The sequence below is a fragment of the Oenanthe melanoleuca genome, chromosome 5 (assembly GCF_029582105.1).
Source record: "Oenanthe melanoleuca isolate GR-GAL-2019-014 chromosome 5, OMel1.0, whole genome shotgun sequence".
Lineage (NCBI taxonomy): Eukaryota > Metazoa > Chordata > Aves > Passeriformes > Muscicapidae > Oenanthe > Oenanthe melanoleuca.
In genome coordinates, this window is record NC_079339.1 from 30,870,642 (window position 1) to 30,892,945 (window position 22,304).

Genomic DNA, 22,304 nt, shown 5'->3' on the forward strand with positions numbered 1-22,304 from the left:
CCTGTTTTACTAATCATCACAAATATTTTTTGTTTTTATGTTTTATTTCTGCCACCTGGTGGCATATTTTGTCTGTCACATAGGTCAGCAATATCAGTCGATGCTGTTGCACGTTCTAATAGTTTCTTTTTTAAATGCATGTTTTGGAAATGAAAAGCAAAATGAGGAATTTTTGAAAGTGCTCCCACCCCAAACTTCTGCCTTCTAATCAGATTGTATGGAATTAATCTCTCAGAAAAGTCTAAGCTTTCTGATCTGCTTTGGTCTCCTTCCCTTGCCACACAACATGAAAATTCATTAATGAGTGAGCATGGTTGTTATTTCCAATTGTAAGTCTTGAGGAATGAAGAAAATCAGCATGTGATATTCTGTGTATATATAAAGCTGAGAGCTTCATAGATACATTTCCAAGTGTATTCGGTTTGCATGGCCTGTTTTTGGTAGTGGGGGTGCTACAGGGGTGCCTTTGTTTTCATAGTGACGCTGCATGTGGCCCATGGTTAACCAAGGAACATCCATGGGGTATTTTTACACGGTAGAAATTAATTTAAGCACTTGCTATTAGATTGTGGTTTGATTTGATAGGCAGTGCTAGTGAAATTAGGCAGTTTAAAAGCAGTTGATAATTTTTGCAAGACAAAATAATATAAGGTAGAACTGAAAATACTGAGTTATATATTTTTGGTAATGAATAAAAATCAGGGGGTGTGCAAGACTCCCTGCCAGAATATTTGGCTAATGAGTGTCAAATACAAATTCCCTGAGTGAAGCTTAAATACAACCTTACTTATGCTTTTGTCTCTAGCTCACCTAAAGCTTTACAAGGAGGGACCACCAGGTGGGTAGAACAGTGTAATGTTGTCTGTCTCTGTCTAGTCTTTAGTCTCTTTTGTTGTCATAAAGGTAGTATTTATCTTTCCTTGATGGAATGGAAGTGGTAAAGGCTGAGTCTATTATATCTACCGCTGTATAGAACTAAAAATTTGGTTAGCCTACAGAAGTTCTATAATAGTTTAGGAGCTGTTTTCAGAATTCTAGCTTATGGTACTTCATTTTCAATGGATGCCATCCCACTAGAGTGGAATTTAGGTTAATTTCTTCTTAATCTCACATTAGACATGTTATAATCTGGCAGTGTTTTTTCTCTTAAAATCTTAGGAGCAAAGTGAAAATTAAAACCATGATAGATCTTATCATTAGTTATGGAAAACTATTTGGACATACACTGATTCTTATTCAAAACAAGACCATGTGTAAGGCTGACAGTAAGGCAGTAAAATCCCATTGACAACCATGTGTGGGTTAATTAAGTACTAACTGATAATGTCATTAGTAATCAAAGGCTCATAGAATATTCAGGAATTGGAATGGATTTTAAAGATCATCTAGTACAGACACCCCTGCAATGGGCAGGGACACCTCCCAGTAATGAATCAATAGGGATTCTTTTAAAGGAAAAGGAGGTTTAATTGTCCTTTTTGAACAAATGCTCATGACTCAGAAGCTCCTTTTAAGCAGCTCTTTTGAATTATCAAATTAAAGAATCATAGAATAGTTTGGGTTGGAAGGGTAGAAGACCAGGTAGCTAGATCAATGTCTTATTCAACCTGGCCTTGAACGCTGCCAGGGATGGGCATTTACTGTCAAAATGTGTAATAAGTAAATGAAGCTGAGTTGGAAGTCATTTTAAAAGAGGAGGTTCTGATAGTATTTCTCTTTTTTCTACAATAACTTTTCACTTCTGCAGTTGTTTGCTGAAGTAATGACAAAACTGAATAAGACATGTTTCAAAGCATTTATATTTTTCTGTGTATCTTTATTCATTAATTGTTGTCATGCTTTCATAGAATTACAGACTAGCAATCTACTGACTTAAAACTTCGTAAGGATTAAGATTTGGTTGTTTCTTTCTTGATCTTTTTTTTTGTAATTGAGTTAGGAATTCTAGATATTGGTGAGGATTCAGTGTGATTATCTTATAAGATTTTAAAACAAACCTTATGACCAGGATAAACTCTTCTTACATTGCGTCACTGAAGAACTACTCCTTGATTCTACCACAAAACACCATTTAGATGATGATGTGAGTAGACATCATATTAGAAGAAATAAATCCAAAGTACTTTGAAGCCCTACTGTTCCCTTTGAAGTTTCATAATGACAGTCCAATCATGTTTGTCACAGCTGCATGGATACTATTTAAGAAATAAGACAGTATTAAGACAATTTTGCATTAATTAAAGCAGCTTGCATTGGAACTTGTTAAAATTTCCCTGCATATGCCGTTAATGATCTTAGGTTAGAAAAGTTATATTGTCTTTATAGACTGCCATTAAGTGGGCTTCTGGGGAGTTTGGTCTGAGACACCTTTTTCCCTTAATTCAATTGCTAGCATTTCCTATTTCCCTGATGTCCCAGTTTCATCCAGGACCCATATGTTACTTGATACCACTGTACATCATTTTTAGGGGTGGAGAGAAAGGGACTCTGTCTTCCAGTCAAAGAAGCATGTCAGGAAAGGGGAGGCCATGCTCCATTTTTCATTGTCTCAGGATCCAGGGTGGTGAGCATTTTTGCCTGTGAATCACCAAACATGATAGTTAGTGAAAGAAAGTTACCTTTTTGCACTGGTTCTGTCTTTGCAATGTTCAATACTAAAATATTTTTTTAAAAATCAGATAAAATGCTAATTAGAATTACTTTCTCCCGCAGTTGCATGTAGACAGAACCAAATATAGCATGACTGGAAGTTTTGATACTTTCTAATGTTGCCTGTATCAGTGGGTGGCAGAACAGGATCATGAAAATTACGTTGAGCTTGTCACTTCAAAAATTGTGTTTTATTTTTTCCCAAGCACCATTTAAGAACATACAGTTGAACAAGAAAGTGTGAAATACAAATGTTACTATCAAAAACTGTTTAGCGAGCTATTTATTAGGGAAAAGGTAAGACAAAAAACTGTATTAAAATAAAAATCTATATTAATAACTAATGAGATAACAAGTTCATACCTAAAATAAGAAAATCGCCTTGAAATGGAAGAGCAAGACTTGAGAAGGTGCAGCTGATACAAAGTTAGTATAAGTAAGGAAGACCTGAACCCAAACTTAGCACTCTCATCCAAATGTTACCTGCTGGCTATAGAAAAAAATGAGAGTAATAGAAGTTCAAGTTTCACAGTAAGTAGATTTATTTTTCTAACAATGAATAATTGATTTATTTTCCCAACAACATGGAAAAAGGAGGTTTTACATTGTGATGTCACTGCATATCTTTAGTCTTCATTGGGGCCTCTATACAGCTCCCTGTGTACTTTGCCAGCTTTAAGATTATTTTTAAAAAATGTTTTAGTGAAATATTTTACAATGACATAGTATTATGTTGCTAACTATAAGCAAATGTAACAAATATTTGTTTAAGACTTCTTAATGTATTTCTGCTTTATCTCACTATCTTAGAAAAAACGTTCAGTTTTATGAAAGCTTGCTTAGCTTCAATAGGTTATAATTATTGATTGCAGGAAGCATCAGGTTGCAAAAGTAAAGAATATTCCCAAGTGGGCAACAGTTTACATGATCTATTAAATTTTTCTTGCGATGGCATACTCTTAAAACAAAGGAAAAAGTAGTAAATTAGAAAGAGTAAATGTAAACTGAGACTCCAAGTTGCTTGGAGTGGAATCTGTGCAATGTGATTGTTTCCTTTTTTGTTTGAATGCCCTTTGTAAAGGAGTGACATTTTAAATTATATTCTCAGTAGCAAAATCCTGATTTGAGTCTAGTCATTTTTCATGATAGAAGCACTTGGTACTTGCAATCTGATTTTTATCTAGCTTGTCTCAAAAGTCCTTAAGAGTAATATCTGCTTAAGGGGAAGCTAAAATTATGTCCTACAGCCACTGTCTTCTCACAGGCAGATTGGAGACCAGGCAAGTACAACAGGATATTTGTACAATCAGCCTTCTGTTATCCATCATAACAAAAGAATTTAAAGCTTCACAAAATTGAAATTGAGGTGTTTGAGCAACAAATTGAATTTGAGGTGTCCAGGGCAACAAAGCTGATGAAGAATCTGGAATGTAAGTCCTATGAAAAGCAGCCAATGGAGCAGGAGTGGTTTAGTGTGGGTAAAAGAAGGCTCGGGGAGACTTCATTGCTCATTACCTGAAAGAAGATAGTGGCCAGGGATTAGTTTCTTTTCCCAGTCAGCTAGTGATGGGATAAAGTAAAATAGCCTCAAGTTGCCCCAGGGGACGTTCAGTTTGGGTATTAAGAAAGAGTGGGTAACCATTGAAACAGGCTACCATCCCTGGAAGTATTAAAAAAATAAGTAGGTGTGGCATTCCTTGGTATGGTTTAATGGTTGTAGAGATGCTTGGTTGAAGACTGGACTTGATCTTGGAGGTCTATTCCAACCTTAATGATTCTTTGATTTTATGAAAATACAGACCCACTGACACTGCACAAACTCGGTAAAGTCACCTTGTGACACAAGGATTAGCTTGGCCCTATAATGTGGGGTGTGAAAATGTGGGAAACAGGTCGTGCATGGTTAAATATCAGAAAACAATTTCTCACTGTGAAGGTGACTGAGAAACAGTTGCCCAAAGAGGATGAGGAGGATGGAGATTCCTGGAAGAGTTGGAAAGCCATTTAGACATGGTCCAGGGCAATCAGCTCTTCGAGAGGTGAGGACCAGGGGGCCTCCAGGGGTCCCTTCCAGCCTCAGCCGTTCTGTGGTTTGAGATTGGAAGCTTTTCTCCCTGTCAGTCTGGAAGGTCCTCAAGGTAGGGCAGCCCCAGGAAGTGGGACGTCCTGTATTCAGCTACAGCCGTGTACCAGGGCTGGCTCTGGAGCTGCCCTCAGGTGCTCGTGTGTCCTGACTAACAAGGCTGAATGAGTTACAGTGATTATCAGAGAATCAGGCTGGCTACACAGAGCCATATCAGATTTCTTAAACTGGCATTGTTAGATTTTAACCTAGACAAATCACTCAGTGATACGTTGCTATTTCTGGATTTTATGTGTAGTCTACGTGAATTTTTTTTTGGTTAATGGCATTTAAGAATTCAATAGTTGATAAAGCCTCACTTGCATTTTGTTCCCAGTATAGTTCTTCCTGTCAAAATGTCATTGTTGTTTACTTTGCTGTTTTGATTTTTACCACTTTAAGCAGCATCCCAATAGCACTTCATAATTAAACTTTATTATTCTGTTACCAGTATGTTAAGGAACTGATTTTTGGAATTACATGAATGCAATTATTTTTTCTAGTCAAATTCTTCAATGTTTTAATGATTCTGACTGCCCTCTCTGTATGCATCTCTGTTTATTTTCTTAAAATGTTAACTATATGTGTACAATTATACTAAATTAAGCTGACCTCACAAAACATAGAAAAGGAATGGACACAAGTTACTTTATATTATGCAAGGCAATATAATTAGGATGCGATTTTCATTATAATATTTTGTACAGAAAAATAAACATTTGCTTGAGAATTAAAGTACCTTGCTGGGTGTCAGCTTCTATTCAATATATAGTTTCTTCTAGTTAAAAAGAATGTAATTAGAATCTTACAATGTTGTAGTCATTTCAATCATAGTAGACAATCTTTTAAATCTGTTAGAGTGTAGCAGTTTAGGATGCACTTGCTTTTATGCAGTAACAGTTTCAAGACGTTAATTAGGATTTCAATTTGTTTAACTTAGTACTTTCTAAGGCATAAGTAAACAGTTAAAGAATTGCTACTCTGTCTTACTTCTGCTGTACAACAAAACTTAAACAATCTCTAGAACTTGTTTTAGAGCTTTCAGCTAGAAGCAATGAAAAATATGTGCCAACAATGATATATACTTAATTGTTAAAAATTTTTTAAACTTCTTGTGCTGTGCTAGATTTCATTCATGAGGGTTCTTCCATCATTCTCTAATTGCACAATCATTAATGCCAAGATTAAAAAATAAGCAACAAAAGGTTGGGAATGGGTAGATACAGTGAAAAATCTGCTTCTGGTGCTAGTGCAGGTCTATGTCAGCGCAGGTGAATTATGACTCTTACCGAAATCCCAAAGAATTTTAAGCATTGGGCAATCCCACATAGAAAGTAGATCTTTTGTTAAGGTAGAGCTGTATCCTTCTATTAGCCAAACTAAGAACTGATTGTTAGGAGCATTTTCAAAGCCTGCTGTTTGCTTCAGTTCTCATGTGACCTTAAATAGCTAAGCTTCAAGTCAGGACGTCCGTAAGGTTCATGCCTTGCAAACTGAGTTCTTAAAGTGGCTGAGGTGCCAGAAGGGTCACAACTTTTTCTGGGGACCTGAGGCGACTGTTTTAAGTCCTATTTAGGCGACTGGATATGCAGAGCCTATATCCAGAGTGAATATCAACCAGTCAAAGGAATAAAAGGCAGAAAATCTAAAAGTTTGTAGACCTAACCGGTTGTGATTCCAGCAGAACAGTCAGGCAATTTTTCCATGCCAGAAAGCTCTACTAAGAGACTTGTTAGAGGGCAAGGAGAAGTTTAGATAAATGTTATAACTAGCTGGAATCACCAGGGTTTTTTATTTTATGCTTTGTGAAATATTGATCCCTTTTTATTTTATGTATCAATTCAGCTGCTTGCATATAACGTCACCTGTGTCTGGAAAAAATAGCTTTACATTAAAAGCTTCCATGTCATGCAGTTTTCAGGGTGATGATCAACTTATCTTTCCTCTTTCCTTCATGTACTTTCAAGAGAAAAAGAAAAAAAAAATAAAAAATTCAGCTAACCACTGGTATATTTTACTGATCTGGTACTTTGGTCCATACTTTGATACTTTAATGCTATTTTGTTAGTTCTTCTGTTGAATGGATCATACAAACTGCTTAATCTTAGAGATCATTGACAGTAAAATTTAAATTCTTTGGACTGTTTTCAATCCTTGTTTAAATTAGTGTTTAGTTGAGGAGACAGAAGCAAAGCCAGGAAACTGGAAACACACTTTTGGATGAAATTTGATTTGAAAGCAGATAGAAGTAGGACTTTGATCATCTAACAAAAAACTCCAGTCACTTGTTTAGGAGGGCTGTAGCTTCTGGGCCAGTGTCTTACAAAAGACTTTCTTAAGGTCCTTTAAAGCCTTACACCAGTGTTTTGAAGGGATTTTTCTTTGTTCATCTGGCCAAATGCAGTCAATAGTACAGATTGAGGGGAGCCATAGTATTAGCGGTCCTAGGGGTGTGTTTGGTAAATCTATGCCATCACTAAACCTGTGTGATCAATGCCTGGCTTCGTTTTTTCACTGCTGATTCTTCGTGCTTTCAGCCTTTGGATTTTGTTATATTCTCACTAAATGGCAGAGCTATCCTGTATCTCATTCACAGTATTCTGTACTTGAACTCTGTAATAATCTTTGTATGATAGAATTAAGAGTAAGAATTCTTTATATCTCGCTGTTTGGTATTTTCTGAGGTCTTAATTTGTATTTGTGATTGCTATTTTATCCAGTTTGACTGTGTATAGTGATTGTATGTTGTAGTTCCATTTAAATTACTATATTTGGTGCATGTTGTTTTAGAATTCGGGTGAGAGGGTGTGTGTGTGCATGACATAATAACCGATCAGTTCCACATTTATCTGCAAAATTAGGCAAAACTAAAGTAATTAAAGTTTCCTTTTATTATTTCAGTCTGTCAAATCTTTCCCCCATTTTTCCTTCTCAGCATGGAAGACAACCTCTGTTTTATCCTCTTCTCTCAGAAAGAACATGGAAAATCTGGTCATGTGGTCTTAGAAAAAAATGCTAATTGCTGTGTTCAGATTTTCTTTTCCATTTCCACTGTAAAAGATCATTTATTTGAGAGCCTACACCTGCATTCTGGACCCAGTGGTGTTGTATGAAATATTCTATGCTGAAGATGGCTTATTGTTTTCTGACTCTAAGGGAATGTACTTTTTTTATTTCTACAGAGTACCAAGCTGCCATTCTGCATTTAAAGAGGGAACACAAAGAAGAAATTGAAACATTAAAGGTATAATTTTGTAATTATTTACTTTATTTCCCTAACTAGTGCATTTTACAGATTTAAGTGCTGCAAACATACACATTCTATCAAATGTTAAGAATTTAATTCTTTCTTTCTAGAAGTTGTTTTCAATTGACTGTCAGCTCAGCTAAAATTAATTTGGTTAAAATCTATACCTGCACTCATAAATGCTTTCCAAAAGCAGTTTTATTTGTTTCCTCTTTGTAGTTCTCCTTATTGTTGTTCTATTAAATTCTTCCCACTTACAGAGCAGGGCAGTATTTTTGCATTGGGACTGCTGTTTAGCTACTTATTCCTTCTCAAATCCTTGCATTTCTCAGTGAAACATACTTCTGTAGAAGCAGTTTTCTGTAATTTTAACAGGGAAATAAGCACGTATCAGACTCTCTGAAGTTTAGTAGTGAGCACTCTGTATTGATGTCTCCTCTTTTAAAGAGTAAACTTGACCAACTAGTTATCAAAATCAGAAATAACAGAATTTAGTATTAGAGCTCACTTTCCTTTGGCTGTGGTAAATAAAGTGAAATATTATAAGAAGTTGTTTTTTATCATAAAAGCAGGAACCCAAACGCAGTATAACTGAATTTTGTGATCACCCCCAGTTAAAATTAACAGCATCTTCCTTTTCTCACCAGTTATCACATATTCTTAAGTATAGTTCCACTGTGTTCTACTATGGGTTCATATGCTAAGTCATTAGTATACAGGTCATCAGTTAAAAACATTCGGTATTTCCCTTATCATCACTAAGGCAAATAAAATGGAAAATAAACAGATTTACTAACAGTGAAATTCTGATAATCCAGTACACTGCTGCATTAACTGTCATTAGGCAGATCACATTGTATAATGCAAGTATTGAAATATGCATTATAAAATTTCAATGGGAACATGTAATGGAGGAGTAAAATTGTGTCATGGTTTAGTGTAATAATTCGTTGCATTTTATTATTTAAGGATATAACAGAAAAATTGATGGCATATATCCCAACTATTGAAAATTCTTGGGTTTAATCTGAATTTGTCCTATGCACTGAAAGAACCTACAGACAGGAATTTCTCTGAACCAGTTCTTTGGCAAAGTGATCCAAATCCCGTATCTGGTGTTTATGAAGAAGGTTTGATTATCATATTTTCTCTGAAAAAGGTTAGGAGTGAGATCCTTAGTCTTTGTTATTCCAAAAAGGGCTAGAAAAATGTTAAAAAGTTCTGGAAGTTATATGTATGGGAAAGTTCTCAAAATATTATTAAACCATCCTCTGAAGGTGAAACTAAGCAACATTATCTAGATTCTGTCCCTTGAAGCCTGTATATAGTGGCTTATAAGTGAGTGGTATGTTTATTCTTTAGCATTAGAAAGTACCCTATACTTTTGTACTGTTTCTTTTTGTAGGGTTTTTTTTTCCTTGAATATGTGACTAGCAATTCCAGATTGGTTTTAAGTCTTCAGTATTTGTTATCATTGTGTTAATTTCCTATAAACTTCATACAGAATACCCAGACTGCAGCCAGGGCTTTATCCATACATCTGGTTTGTAGGGGCTGGAGCTGAATCTGTGAGACTGAAGTTGCAGTGAATGTAGCAGTCTTGAAAGATGCACAACAATCACTGGGTAGGGAGGACGAATTACTGTACTGTATTTTATTTTGCCATCTTTATGTTATCACCAAAACTTGAAGCTTTGTTCCTTTTTTTTTTATGTCACTTGAAATCAGCTTTTGTCATGTAGTGTGCATACTTCTTAAGATTAAAACATGTGTTACACCAAGTCAATTACTGATGAATCTGTACCATGTCTCGTTGCATAACAATCTGCATAACACATAACTCTTGAAGGGTAATTAATGTATATAATTCAACTGAATCATCCACATGAAAGTAATGTCTAAAAAGGGTAATGCTTTTGCTGAATTCATAAGATTTCTTGAATCATTCACCTAATATTTACAAAATACTAAATAACATATTTTAAAGACATGAAAGGGTTTCCGTTCTGCGTTAAGTGTTTTGCTTTCCCTGCTCTTGCCACTAGATGTCATCTGAGTCTTTCCAAAAAAGTTCCCAAAACCGTGTGCAGGTTTCCTACTTCCTTCTAAACTGAGTGTGGTGTCATCCTGCCTGCTGTTTGTGTATCTGTTTTAGCTTTAGGTCAGAATTATCTTGCATGTTATGAAACTAGAAGTGAAGTTACTCAATTCATAAGTTGTAGCTGTCAACCCCGTCATAGTGTTTGTTCAGCAGAACCAAATCCTGTGTATGTAATAACCAACTAAATAGATGACAGCAATACAAATCAAAATAATGTAAATGGACTCCTGACCTCTGAAAGAAAGGAGTTTACTTCAAGGTGATATTCTGTCTGCAGTGTTTAATATTTAACCCAGCACATAGCTGCACAAGGGTGTGCCATACATCTTTTTCCTGTAAGTTAAATTGATAAAATAAGTAAAAAAGTTTTTTCCTAATGTCTCCTTGTTCCCTTTAGAACAAAGGTAACAAATATCCATTCATCTTTAGTTATGTGGGAGTTTAATACTGCTTTTTGAAGATGGAAGGAAAGTCTTCAGCTGTCCTCTCACCCTGTAATCTATGCATGGATGTTTTTCTCTGATACAGGTTATTAGGCTTCCACCAGCTCACTAGATCTGTTACATATTTCCAAACTGAGAATATGAGTATCTTCAGGTTTTATATTACATAATAGTATTGCATAATGCATTTCATATAATATAGTGTAAGAAATATTAATAGGTGTTTGATAAAAATTAACTATAGCTAGCTTATAAATAATTCAATTAATAATATATAATAAAATCCTGTTTTTACATCTCTTAAAATATCTCATGGCAAATTTTAGAAAGAAATACTTGTATAATTGCATCTATCACAGTTATAAACTTATTATTGAAACTTAAGAAATAGTGAATGGTAATGCAGTTGGTATAAAGCCGTGACATTACGAAAGAGCAAGCTGGCCTCATTTAGAGAAGAATGTATCATGAGGTGTTCATAGTGACCTTTGTGGCCTCCTTGGTAATGTTTGCATTTTTTCTTTTTTTGTGGAGGTTTCAAGAGCTGAAATGTAGAAGTTGGTAGAAAGTAATTTCCTTTTCACAGAAGAACTTCCTTAACTTTGAAAACTATTTCATATCATAAATTGAGATTAAAGACCAGTGTCTCAAAGTGCCCCAGAAAACACTGAAAAATGTGGGAGAAAAAGGAATGTGAAAGGAAAAGTCATAGCACCAGTCAAAATTATCTGATAATTTAAAGATCATTTATTTTTGTTTTGTACTGAGACCACAAAGGCATAAAAACATTTAAAGTTTTATTAAGTAATAAAGCTCTAGCTCTATGATGACCATTTCATTCTTTTACAAATCTGTTTTTTCATGTCTCATACTTCCTAAGTCCTTCCTTGTCTCTTTGTCATTTCACCTTCCCATTTGTTTTCCCTCATGGTCAATATGCTTCAATTTATGAATGTTTCCATTGCTCTTTAATTATAACATTAATATGACAAAAGGTGTTGCTTCTCTCTGCAACATTTTGTAATTTTTAATTCAGCTGTGGGAGCCAATGTTGAAAGATCTTGTATGCCAGAATGCTTTTCAAAATAGCTCTATATAGAGATGGGAGATTTCAGTTTTATTTTGGCAATTAAAAATGTCTTTTACTTAGATGTGAAAGTAAATTTAATTTCACCTTCAGAGGGTCCATCACAAATTGGATGTTTTAGCACTAAATCAAAACATTTTACAATATTTTAATTTGCCTAAATATATATATATATATTTTTAAATAGATAGACTATTACAAACTGTAATACTTTTGAGCAGATTAAATTGAAAAAAATCTGACCTGGATCCTCTTAGGGATTTTTGCTATTCTGTTCTGGAGAAGAAGAAATTTTTTCTCCCCCTCAGTTTTGTGTGTGCGTATGTGAATTCTTGCATGGGATAGAAATATCATGATTTGTGAGAAGTCACTATGTTTTGAAATCTACTATTAAAATATGGGGTCCAATGATGAATAATGTTGGAAGCTTTGATATGCCACGGTACTTATAAACCCAAAACTTTGAATATATATGGACTTTGGATATATGCTGACTTTTTGTAATAAGATTTTGCTTCAGGATGCTGAGATTGCTGGTTTTAACTTTTATAAGATTAAATGCATCCATAAGGTTGCTGGCTGTTTCGAGTGTACTCTGTTGTATTTTATATTCCAGCATGCACATATAGAAGAAAATCTCTATCATGTATGTTTCTCTCTCTGGTGGAGTTGCAGCTCAAAGGAGCAGCCAAGGTCAGCAAGGGTTTATTAGTCAGGCTTTCCTAATGAGCTGTTCAGGCTTTTCAGCATTTCCATGTGGTGAACTGATGAAGGTCTCCCAGCTTGTGGTTAATTATTTATACTAATCTTGCCTAACTTGAAATGTTTCAGTCTTTCAGCTGCTAAATGTGTGGTTACACCACTGTGTGTGTACTGTGTGCCTTTATGAACCTTCTTCTTGGTTACTTTGTCCTCTTGAGAGAATTCTCCCTATTCACTGCAGAGCCTCTCTGCGATGCAAGAGAGGAAAAAATGTAAAGACTGAAAAAAGAATAAAAGTTATGAGAAAAAAGACTTAACTTCTATTAAATTGTATTAAAATACCGATTTCAGAACTCCTAAGGCTCTCAGACAATGTCAGCAACAATATGTTTGAAGTTTGCATTTCCTAAAATAGTAAAATCCTAGCAGAAAAAAGAAAATTTCCTATACTGAAAAATTTGCATAGCCAGTGCTAGAGAAGGTAAAGTAGTAGACTAGGGAACAAAGGAGAGGAGCAATAAAACAGTAACTCTCTACAGCAAGCAGCACTTAATCTCACTGGAACCACTTGACAATTTCATCTTCGTTCAGAAAGGCAGTTTGGAATTATTCTTCATGTTGTGTGAAGATATTCCCCAGTTCAGTGCTTAGTGAATATTTTAAAAATTTGTACATTACAATTTCTATATCCAAATCATATTTTATAATCGCATTTTTGATGATCTTTTAAGCATCCCTGCTGTTCTCTGATACTTAAGCAAAATTTTCCCCCTTCTCCTCTAATGACTTCCTATGTGTCATATTTTTGATGCAATGTGTACTTTTCATCCTTATTTTCCTTTAAAAATATGTTTACATTGTTAATATTTTCTTATCAGATAGCTTGAATATCCCAGAAGATTATTTTTTCATTGTGTTGTGGGGTTTTTTTCCATATGGCCACTTGCCATATTGCCATTCTGTTATTTTCAATGCAATTTCACTGTGAGACTTGGATTGTTTAAACTTCTTGTCAGCTGCAGAATGGTGTTAATTCCGCATGTTGATCCAAGGATTCTCCTGTTTATTTAAGAAGTTACCACAGACCATATTCCCTATATTGAAAACAGTGAAAATCTCTTTAACACTATTTCAGCACATGGACATAGTAGTACAGTGTTAAAATGTGCATAGAGCAGGACAATTTATATCATTTAAACTTCAGCAAGACTGAGTTCCTGCTCAATTTTAGACACATTACAAAACATTCTGCTTAATTAGGGCTAAAACAAAACTCTTAAAATTCATTATAACCTGCATTTTTCATATATTATGAAAGTTAATTTATCCCATCACCTTGCCTTGAATAAATATGTTTATTCACTCAGAAGAGTAAAGTAGGGCACACACTTTGAACAAGAGGGCATTTTATTTTCATAGATCTTGGAGATCTGTGTAACATAGGAAACAATTGTATGCAAGAGAAATAAATTTAAGTGTCATCATGGAATTGTAAAAGCCATTAAAAATTAAGTAGTATCAAAGTTATCATTTTGCTTTTGACAACATGTACCCCATGCTTTCTTGCTAAAATTATCTGCACTTTGAAATTTACAACACCAGATATTTGTTTAAATCTAGTAGTTGTAAGGCATTGTTTTTAATTAAATACGTAATGTTGTGTTGTTGAAATATTCTGGCTCTAATATTCCTGGTTTTAACAGGAATAGGGACAAATTTGTCAAGGATGAATGTTTTGCTGATAAAGGGAAAATCTGCCTGAAATTGAAGGTTAAAATTTTTTAAATAAAACTATTTTTTTCTAATATTCAGTAAAGACCTGATTTTAGCAGTTTTTGACTTTGCAAATCTAGTGATCACTGATTACACATTCTGGTGTGGAACAAACTTTGACTTGCCATTTCCACAAAGCCACCAAAGTTGTTATAAAATTATAAATTGAGAGTTGGACATATGTATGAAGGTGTGAAAGGTACAATTTCAGGTTAAAAATAGTGAGCAGAGATACTAGGACCAGCAGAGCTTATAGCATGCAGTTTTGAGACACTACACTGGCAAGATGAAGGGCAAAAGAGGTAGCCTGGAAATTAGGGCAGAAAACAGTGGGAGATAGATTACAAAGACTTGGGTCTGGGCATCACAATACAAGTTTTACTTATATGTGGGCAATATATTCCAGAATATGTGTCCTGGAATGAATGCAGTCCATTCAGTATTTGGTTTTATTTATATTGGTCAGTGAGCAATGCCTACCCTTGCTTTATGAGTCGAGATTTGATCTTATCATATAAGTAGTTTCATTACAGTTTTTTCTACTGTCCTAAGTTTTAAGTTTAGGATGTTTAACTATAAACTGGACTTTACAGTATGTGTTAGGATAGGCAGGTAATCTTATTATTCATAGGCCTAAGGTTTAACAGATTTATTGGGATGCTTACATTTGCATAAATGTTCCATCGCAGTTCATTTTTAACTTACTTTGCAACTATACATTGAATCCCAGAATTTCAAGGTAGTTTTTTGTAAAAGAAGGTGTATCATGATGCCTACTTGAGGAAAACTGACTAAAATTACTTGTGACTCATTTTGCAGGAATTCTGCAGTTTGAGCAAGCGTAGAATCTGTTTTTCCAGGTCAGCATTATAATGCCTTTATTATACTGGTGTTGTGCCCCTTTCTGAGGGTCCACACTTTGTTCTTACATGCCTTTCAACTTCAGCACACACAGTGCAGAAGTCTTAAAAGCTTGCTTCTTATCATTATTCAATTTTTAACCTTTGTCTGGATCATGGTCCCTGAATGAGATACTAGTTCTGTCAAAGAGAAAGTTTCTGCATAGCAGTACTACATGGAAGCATTGATGGGAAGGGATAAAAATAAGATTGTTGCAATTGCTCCCTTTTGAGTAATTGATCAAGGCTGTTTTTTCTGAGACATTTTAATCTGCAGTATTTTCTTCAAATTCTATAGTGGGAATGTCTAGAGTAGTGTGGTGATCCATAATTAGCATGCAGTATATGTTAGTTTAAAGTAGGTGCGTCTTTTACACAGAGTAATTTCCATAATTAATGTTATACTTCTGCTTATCTGTGTAGAATCTCCTTTTGTTGTTTCAATTGCACATGAGAACACTATTTTGGTGGAGAGCCTAATCATCTCTAAAATTTCTCAGAACTTTTAGCAAAAGTTATGTTCATTATGAAGAGTGAAAATAGTTTCTAAAAGTGTAGTTACTTTCTTTTGTTCTTATGGCACTATTTGGCTGAATAATCCCTCTTGAGAAGTATTCATTGCTGCCTGTTGTGCTTCTATAGATATTTATCTTTGGTTGCTGTTTTCCATGTGCTTTACTAATAATGCTTTTTGTTTCAGCTTGTACTTAATCCAAATAATTGGTTGCAACTTAGCAACATATATCATTGCTTTCCTCTGTAGTTACAAAGCTTTGTTATAATGGCTGATCTTGTAGCCTGGTTGCCAAAGAAATTAGTTCTTTATATGGTGAAGCAATGTTGACAGTAAACTCTCCTTTCCATCCCCTTTCCAAAAGAAAAGGAAGAAAAGAGAAGAAAAATGAGGTTGCATTACAATTCTGGCAACATCAGCCACACTAATAAAATCAAATTCAATGTTGCTTTACGACTTTGAATTTATGTGACTGCACAGGATCAAAGGATTTGTATCCCACTGGACTGCAAGGTCTATAGTTCATGGCAAAAAGCCTCATCAAAAAGAACATTTTAGTAGTAGGGCTTTTCATTTTAATCAGCCACAGTAATAAAAAAGCTGTTAGGTGTCCAAAAACATTCTCCCAAGATCAGAGACAACTTGCTCTCTACTAAATTCAGTTTTCTTATTGGATCCATACTGCCTCTGTAGTTTTTGTCACCAAAACTTCATCTTCAGCTTGTTTTCAGCCATTTTTTGCATTGTTTTCACATTTTACATGCCAAATGTAAAATATGCCACATCATCATGTAATTTCCCTGGCAATTGAGAAATACTGTAGCTTATCTCAAGTAAATTACCATCAAAACAAATAATTAATGTGGAATTTTAATTATCAGTCTATATTTCTACATGTTGTATTTTAAAGTATTTTGTTAGCAATGTTCAGGATTTTTTCCCTCGTTGCATATAATCTTCTGAACACCACCATAGAGAATAGGTATTAGTATTTTTGCATCTATACACATACATAGTAACAGAGGCTCTCCTAAGACTATGATAGCAGCTGTAAGTGAGAAGCAGAGTAAGATGGTAACTACAGTCTGTGATAGGAATGGAATGTTTGCATAACTGTTCATGGACCTAGTTCAACAAAAGTTTGAAATTATTTTTTAGCTAATAGTGTTTCATGCTTTCATTAGCTTCGCCTCACAGAAATTGCACACAATATATCATTTACATTTATTGGTGTGTTGCATGCTGAGTCACCTCATTCCATTCTGCAGAATTGAAATGTTCAGCGGAATTTAACAATATTGAGAGATTTTACCAATCAAATTGTCCACAAAATTACATTTTCGTAGAAATTTATAGGTTGATCTCAATTTAGCTGGATACCCATTTTTTACGTATCATATAGGATTTATATTTCCTAGCATAAGCGACCTTACATTTAGGAAGAAACAACTCATAGTGACTTTCTACAAGTATTGTTCACTTTTGTATGGCTTGGCAGGTAGCTGCTACTTTTTTGGCAAATTCTATTGGGTGTGGTATTCCATTCTCTGGGAATTCACTGCTGCTGAGATACATGAAAGCTTAAAGTGGTTTTGTCGGTTGAATATTTTCAAGGGTTTATTATTTTTAAAAGCATTCATTCAAATGAGAAACTAGTATTATTGGGAATTTTGTAGTTTACCTACTGAACATTTAAAATCTACATAAAATGTTAAATTACCTATTGTTAATTATTTATTATTAACCTGAAATTTAGCCCTTTAAGCATACGTTTGTAACAGTTGGCTGTATTAAGTATTATTTAATCTAGTTTTTTAGAATTTTTTTATCATATCTCAAGGAATAACATTTTTTAGCAAACGTGCCTGTGGTAAGAAGTTAGTGAATCTGAGGCATTAACAATTTTCTGTTTGATATAAATCAGATACAAGAAGAATTTAGATTCTAGTAAGATTTCTCTGTAGGCACAGAGATTCCTACATGTACAGTAGAGTACATCACTGACTGGGTGGTGAAGTGGACATAATAGGATCCATGAATGTGGTTTGTGCTGTGGAATACAATGGACATGATTAAAGATATTTTTCCATATATTTGGATTCATAATGTTTGCAGGATCTTGAAAGATTGCCAAGAAATTTCAAAGGCACATTGAGAGTTCTCTCTGATTATTTCATTAGAAGTTATGGAAAAGTTATTTACCCCTTTTAAGTGGGTTGATCTGAGTAAAATGCCATGTAAGTAGGACAGCTCTAGAAAAAGAACTAGAGATGAGCTATTGTGAGCTATGCATTATATAGCAAAGTTCTCCAAGTGGTTTGGTTTGTTTAATATTAAATGGTTGGATGGTAGTTCTTAACCATGAAAGGACTGAAGGAAGGATGTGTATATGTGCAGGAAACAATACCTAGATTAATGCTACTTGACAGAAATATTTGTAGACCAGACACAGGGTAATAAGGAGGAGGAGCATAAACTTCAAGGCAACCTGGAGATCACTCAGTGAAGAGCATGGAAAAGAGATAATGGAAGTCCACAAAGAGCAGCAAGAGAAGATGCTGGAGCTTAAAAGAATGTTGGACTTCCTGCAGCCCATAATGCAAGGGGCAATTTGTATCTTGTACACAATAGCCTCTTAAAATACATGGTCCTGGTCAGAAAACATCTACAGTGTCCTTGTCTCATAGATATGCTTTGCATGGCTGTTCATGCTCTTCTGATAGTGATAAAAATGGAAGTGTGTTTGTTCCTTATACTTAGGAGGTCACTAGTGTGAAAGAATCAAAATCCCAGAGTCATAGATTATGCTGAGTTGTAGGGACCCATGGGGTCCAACTCCTGGCCCTGCCTAGGACACCCAAGGATCACTCCATGTGCCTGATTCAATTCCTGTTCCCACTGTATTCTACTGTCAGCCTTTGGACAGTTTATTTGTACATATTGAGTCTAGTGCATCTATAAGGACAATGAATAGGAAATAGCCGGAGGTTTTGTTTGTTTGTCTTTTGTCCCAACTACTTTTGCTACATTTCCTCTGTTAAGCTGTGTATTTATTATTTTGGATTCTGTATGCATTGGCTACAGGAATATTTAGAGATCTGGGATTGTTTGAGAATGTTCAGTCATTATTTTTTTATTGTGAGGTGTAGGAGCAGTTCTTACTGTGTGTCCTTGACAGTGATGATATACCATATGTAATTGTTATGTTTGGTGAGGTATTTGTTAGAGAGGAATTTTGATTTTTATGTAAACTGGCACGGGTTTAACTTTTTTTCCCCCTCTGGAGAAATCCTTTGCTAAATCTCTGATTGTTGTTAAAATTTAAAACAAATGTATGTTTTTTCAAGGACAGGGATTCAACAAAAAAGGGCTTCTTTTCTTTTGTCAACACAATAGAAGAATAAAAAAGTGTGAACTCTTCCAAAAACTGAAGAGTAAATTACTTAGAATGAACAAAACCAAGTTAGAGGCTCTCTCTGAAAAATTTGTTTTTCCTCTCTTTTCTGTGCACACTACTTTGATGGCCAAAATACTATTAAGAAAGAAAGCTGTAAAATATATTAAAAAAGCTTTTCATTAGCAACTCAGTAATTCTTATAATTTTTCCCTTTTTTTCTTCCTTTTTTTTTTCCCCTCTCTTTTTTTTTTTTTTTTTAATGTATCCTCCTTGCTGGAACATATCCACATCTACTAGCTATATCTCAGGATACTTAGTGTCTTCTGTGTTCCCACTTTTTTTTTATTTTCATGGCTTGGCATAAGTAACTAATTAGACATAACAATCACTGTATAAAAGTCAGAGAAGGAAATAAAATCGAGCTCACTTTCTCTCTAATATGTTATTTTTCCACTCTAATTAGAGTAAAAACTTGTAAAAGTGTGTGTTTCTCAGTTAAAGAAGAGGTCTGTCTCTGATATACCTAGAACAGCTTTGTTCATTAAATATGTGTCATTTTTACACAGTCACTTTTCAGAGTAGAATTACACTGTAAATGTTAGTGAAAAAGTATTACACATTGACAGTGGAGAATGAACTTGTTAGTTTCAAAGCAATTATATATTATATATTATATATATTGCTTGTTCTGAACAGTGTTTTACAGAACTTTTTTTTTTTATGTTTTACTGTTAAAATTCTCAGGATTTTTAAACATTTATGGGGCAAGTAAGTCCTGACTAATAAGTTAGCAACTGTTTTTTTAATGTAGAAATTTATACTTTCCTTGTCCTCATACATACAAATTGTTTTACAGCTTTTCATATCAGAGCAGTTCTGTGTCATGTTTAAAAAGGTTTTGTTCATGTAAAATCACATTATATAAAGCAGTGAAGCAACAACAAATATACTTCAGTTGATTGCATTTAATTGACTGTAATTGACTATATTGACAGTAGTTAAGGAGACTGTAATCTTTCTCTCAGATATCAGAGCACAGAGAAAAGCTGTCACATTGGTATGGAGATTTGTCCGTGTCAGTCCACATTACCATTTCAAAGACATTGAGACAGCTTGTTGGTTACATGAATGAGAGGATTTAGTGTTTTGCTTTTGTGATTAATTTATGATTTATCATCCGGTACTCTAATGATTAATGGCAGTTTTGTACATTGATTCAATATTTGAATTTTTTCTTCCATGATCATATGCTTCATCATTTCCTGGGTCCCGTGAGACCAAGGCTGAAGGTTCACATGGTCAGAGAATATAATTTGCCTTTTTTCTCTGTATTTTGTCAAGTCACTTAGCAGGTCCCAAAGGGAAGATGACCAGAGGGGTGGGTATAAAGGGATTAAAAAAGGAAGACACTGGAAAGCAAATCCAAATACTGCTGTTGTTTTTCAGGTTACAGTGTATTAGTGTTTTTGGATATTTGCATAATCCTCTTTTATCATTTATTTTAGTAAAGAAAGGTCTTTTTTTTTAGGGGTGGCTCTTATTTTACCCATTAACAGAAGTAATTCTTTAGGAACAGAGTAACACAGGCCTTCTAAGCTTAAATATAAAGGTCTGTGTTCAGGGGATCTGAGAGTCAGCTGGGATCACTTGCTTGGTGAATTGATTTTACCCAAGGGAAATGGATCATGCCCATTTCAATGGCAGTTACTAGACAAATCTCAACAAATTAAAGACACTGATTTGTAAATAAGTTTGCAATAACCTTCTTTAGTCAGAATCAGAGGTGCAAAAAAGCCTGCATTCCAAGCAAGGTCAGATTTGCAAGCAAAAGACATTTTATCAAGAAGGATAGGCAGAACTGCCTGTTTATTCAACCTCTTCAGAATGGATATTGGGTGGAAGCAGAGAGCTGTGGAAGAAAGGAAGAAGAGATATATTAACCAGAAAGGCCAATTTTAGAATTCAGAATAGAAAAGGGCATTTGACAACACTCAAGCTGAATCATGTCTTGCAAAGGAAATTCAAGGGTTCACTGAAAGTATTTTTCAGCAATGGAAACAGAAAGAAACTAAGGAAACAAGGGGAGCATTATCCAGTAAGGGTGAGAGGTGGAGACAAAAGGCATTGTTGATTGAACCTAGAAAATTAAGACCAAATGAGCTGCCCCAAATTTCAATAGCAGTGATCATGAACACAAGGACAGAATTTCTTGCAAACTGAAAAAAACCCACAGCTTTTAGTACTGAATAAAGGACAAAGATTACTTTTTTTGCATATGACTAATTTTTTTTCTCCTAATACAGGGTTGACTCAGTCAGTCTGTGATGAGCAGTCCTTTGCAGATCCTTTTCCCTTAGAATTGCCATACCACTGATCAATCCCTTCTGTAGCTATGAACACTGCAGCATTCTTTCTTGAGTTGTAGCATGTATTTTCAGACTGTTTCCTTGTCTGATAAAATTATTGTGAATTCTGAATTTTAACTGTGTGCTCCAGCTTAATAGCATAGCATTTTTTGCCTATTTAACATTGCAAGAAATAAATGAAATATTAATTTGCCTATTAATTAATGCAAAAAAGATTGTACCAAGGTAAGGCAACTTTTTCGGTAGCACACTGCTGTATGGATTAGGCTTAAGGTACTCAAGAGGTATGCTCAAATTGATGATTGAAATGTGATTTCAGCACAAAAGGGTATTTTCTTTTAAGTTAGCAGTATGAAGAGAAAATAATAATAAGGCTTTATTGAAACATTCATGCCTCAAATACTCTATTTGTAGCAGTAACCTGGAAAAAATGTATCTCTACTGTTATGGAAATTTAGGCAGCTGTATCAATTGTGTGTGTGTGTACAGGATGTCAATGTCTGACTGGCAAGAGTCACTAGCACAATGGCAAGACAACCTCGACAGACCAAGGCTTGAGGGCTTAATTCGATACTCTCTGAAGAAGCAGATTATTGCTGCAAGAAAATGGAATGGTCAAGGGAATAGAAATATGTTCCTTGTGATAGTTTATTTGGTATTGAATGTAGCTTTACAATCCAGATTTCTTAAATGAGTGCTGCTGGGAAGCAAGCAAACTTCTATACCAGTCAGCAAAGCTGCAAATGCAGTTTTCAAATGAAAAAAACCTGCTATCCTTTATATATAAAGCTTGCTGATGAACACCTCCCACATGGTTCTTTGTCGTGTCTTGCTTTTATACAGCAATTTTTACAGAAATTTTCTTTGATAGGTTTCAAAATCGTCTACCCTTCTTCAGGAATAAATCATGTTCATTCATGCATAGGGTGGCTTTCACAGCTTTAGTTTCAGCTGCATTCTAGTATCTTCTGCTCCTTCAGCCTTCTTCCATCAAATATCTTGTT

At 34.7% G+C, this 22,304-nt stretch overlaps 1 protein-coding gene across 2 annotated transcripts in view; it reads left to right on the forward strand.

Annotated features, from left to right (window-relative positions):
• The window catches only part of FMN1 (formin 1), a 168,983-nt gene that overhangs the window by 58,685 nt on the left and 87,994 nt on the right, over positions 1-22,304 (forward strand). For both annotated transcript variants that reach the window (XM_056492805.1, XM_056492806.1), the window contains one exon: positions 7,954-8,015. In XM_056492805.1, coding sequence (XP_056348780.1) covers positions 7,954-8,015 — 62 coding nt within the window. The remainder of the gene's footprint in view (positions 1-7,953; positions 8,016-22,304) is intronic.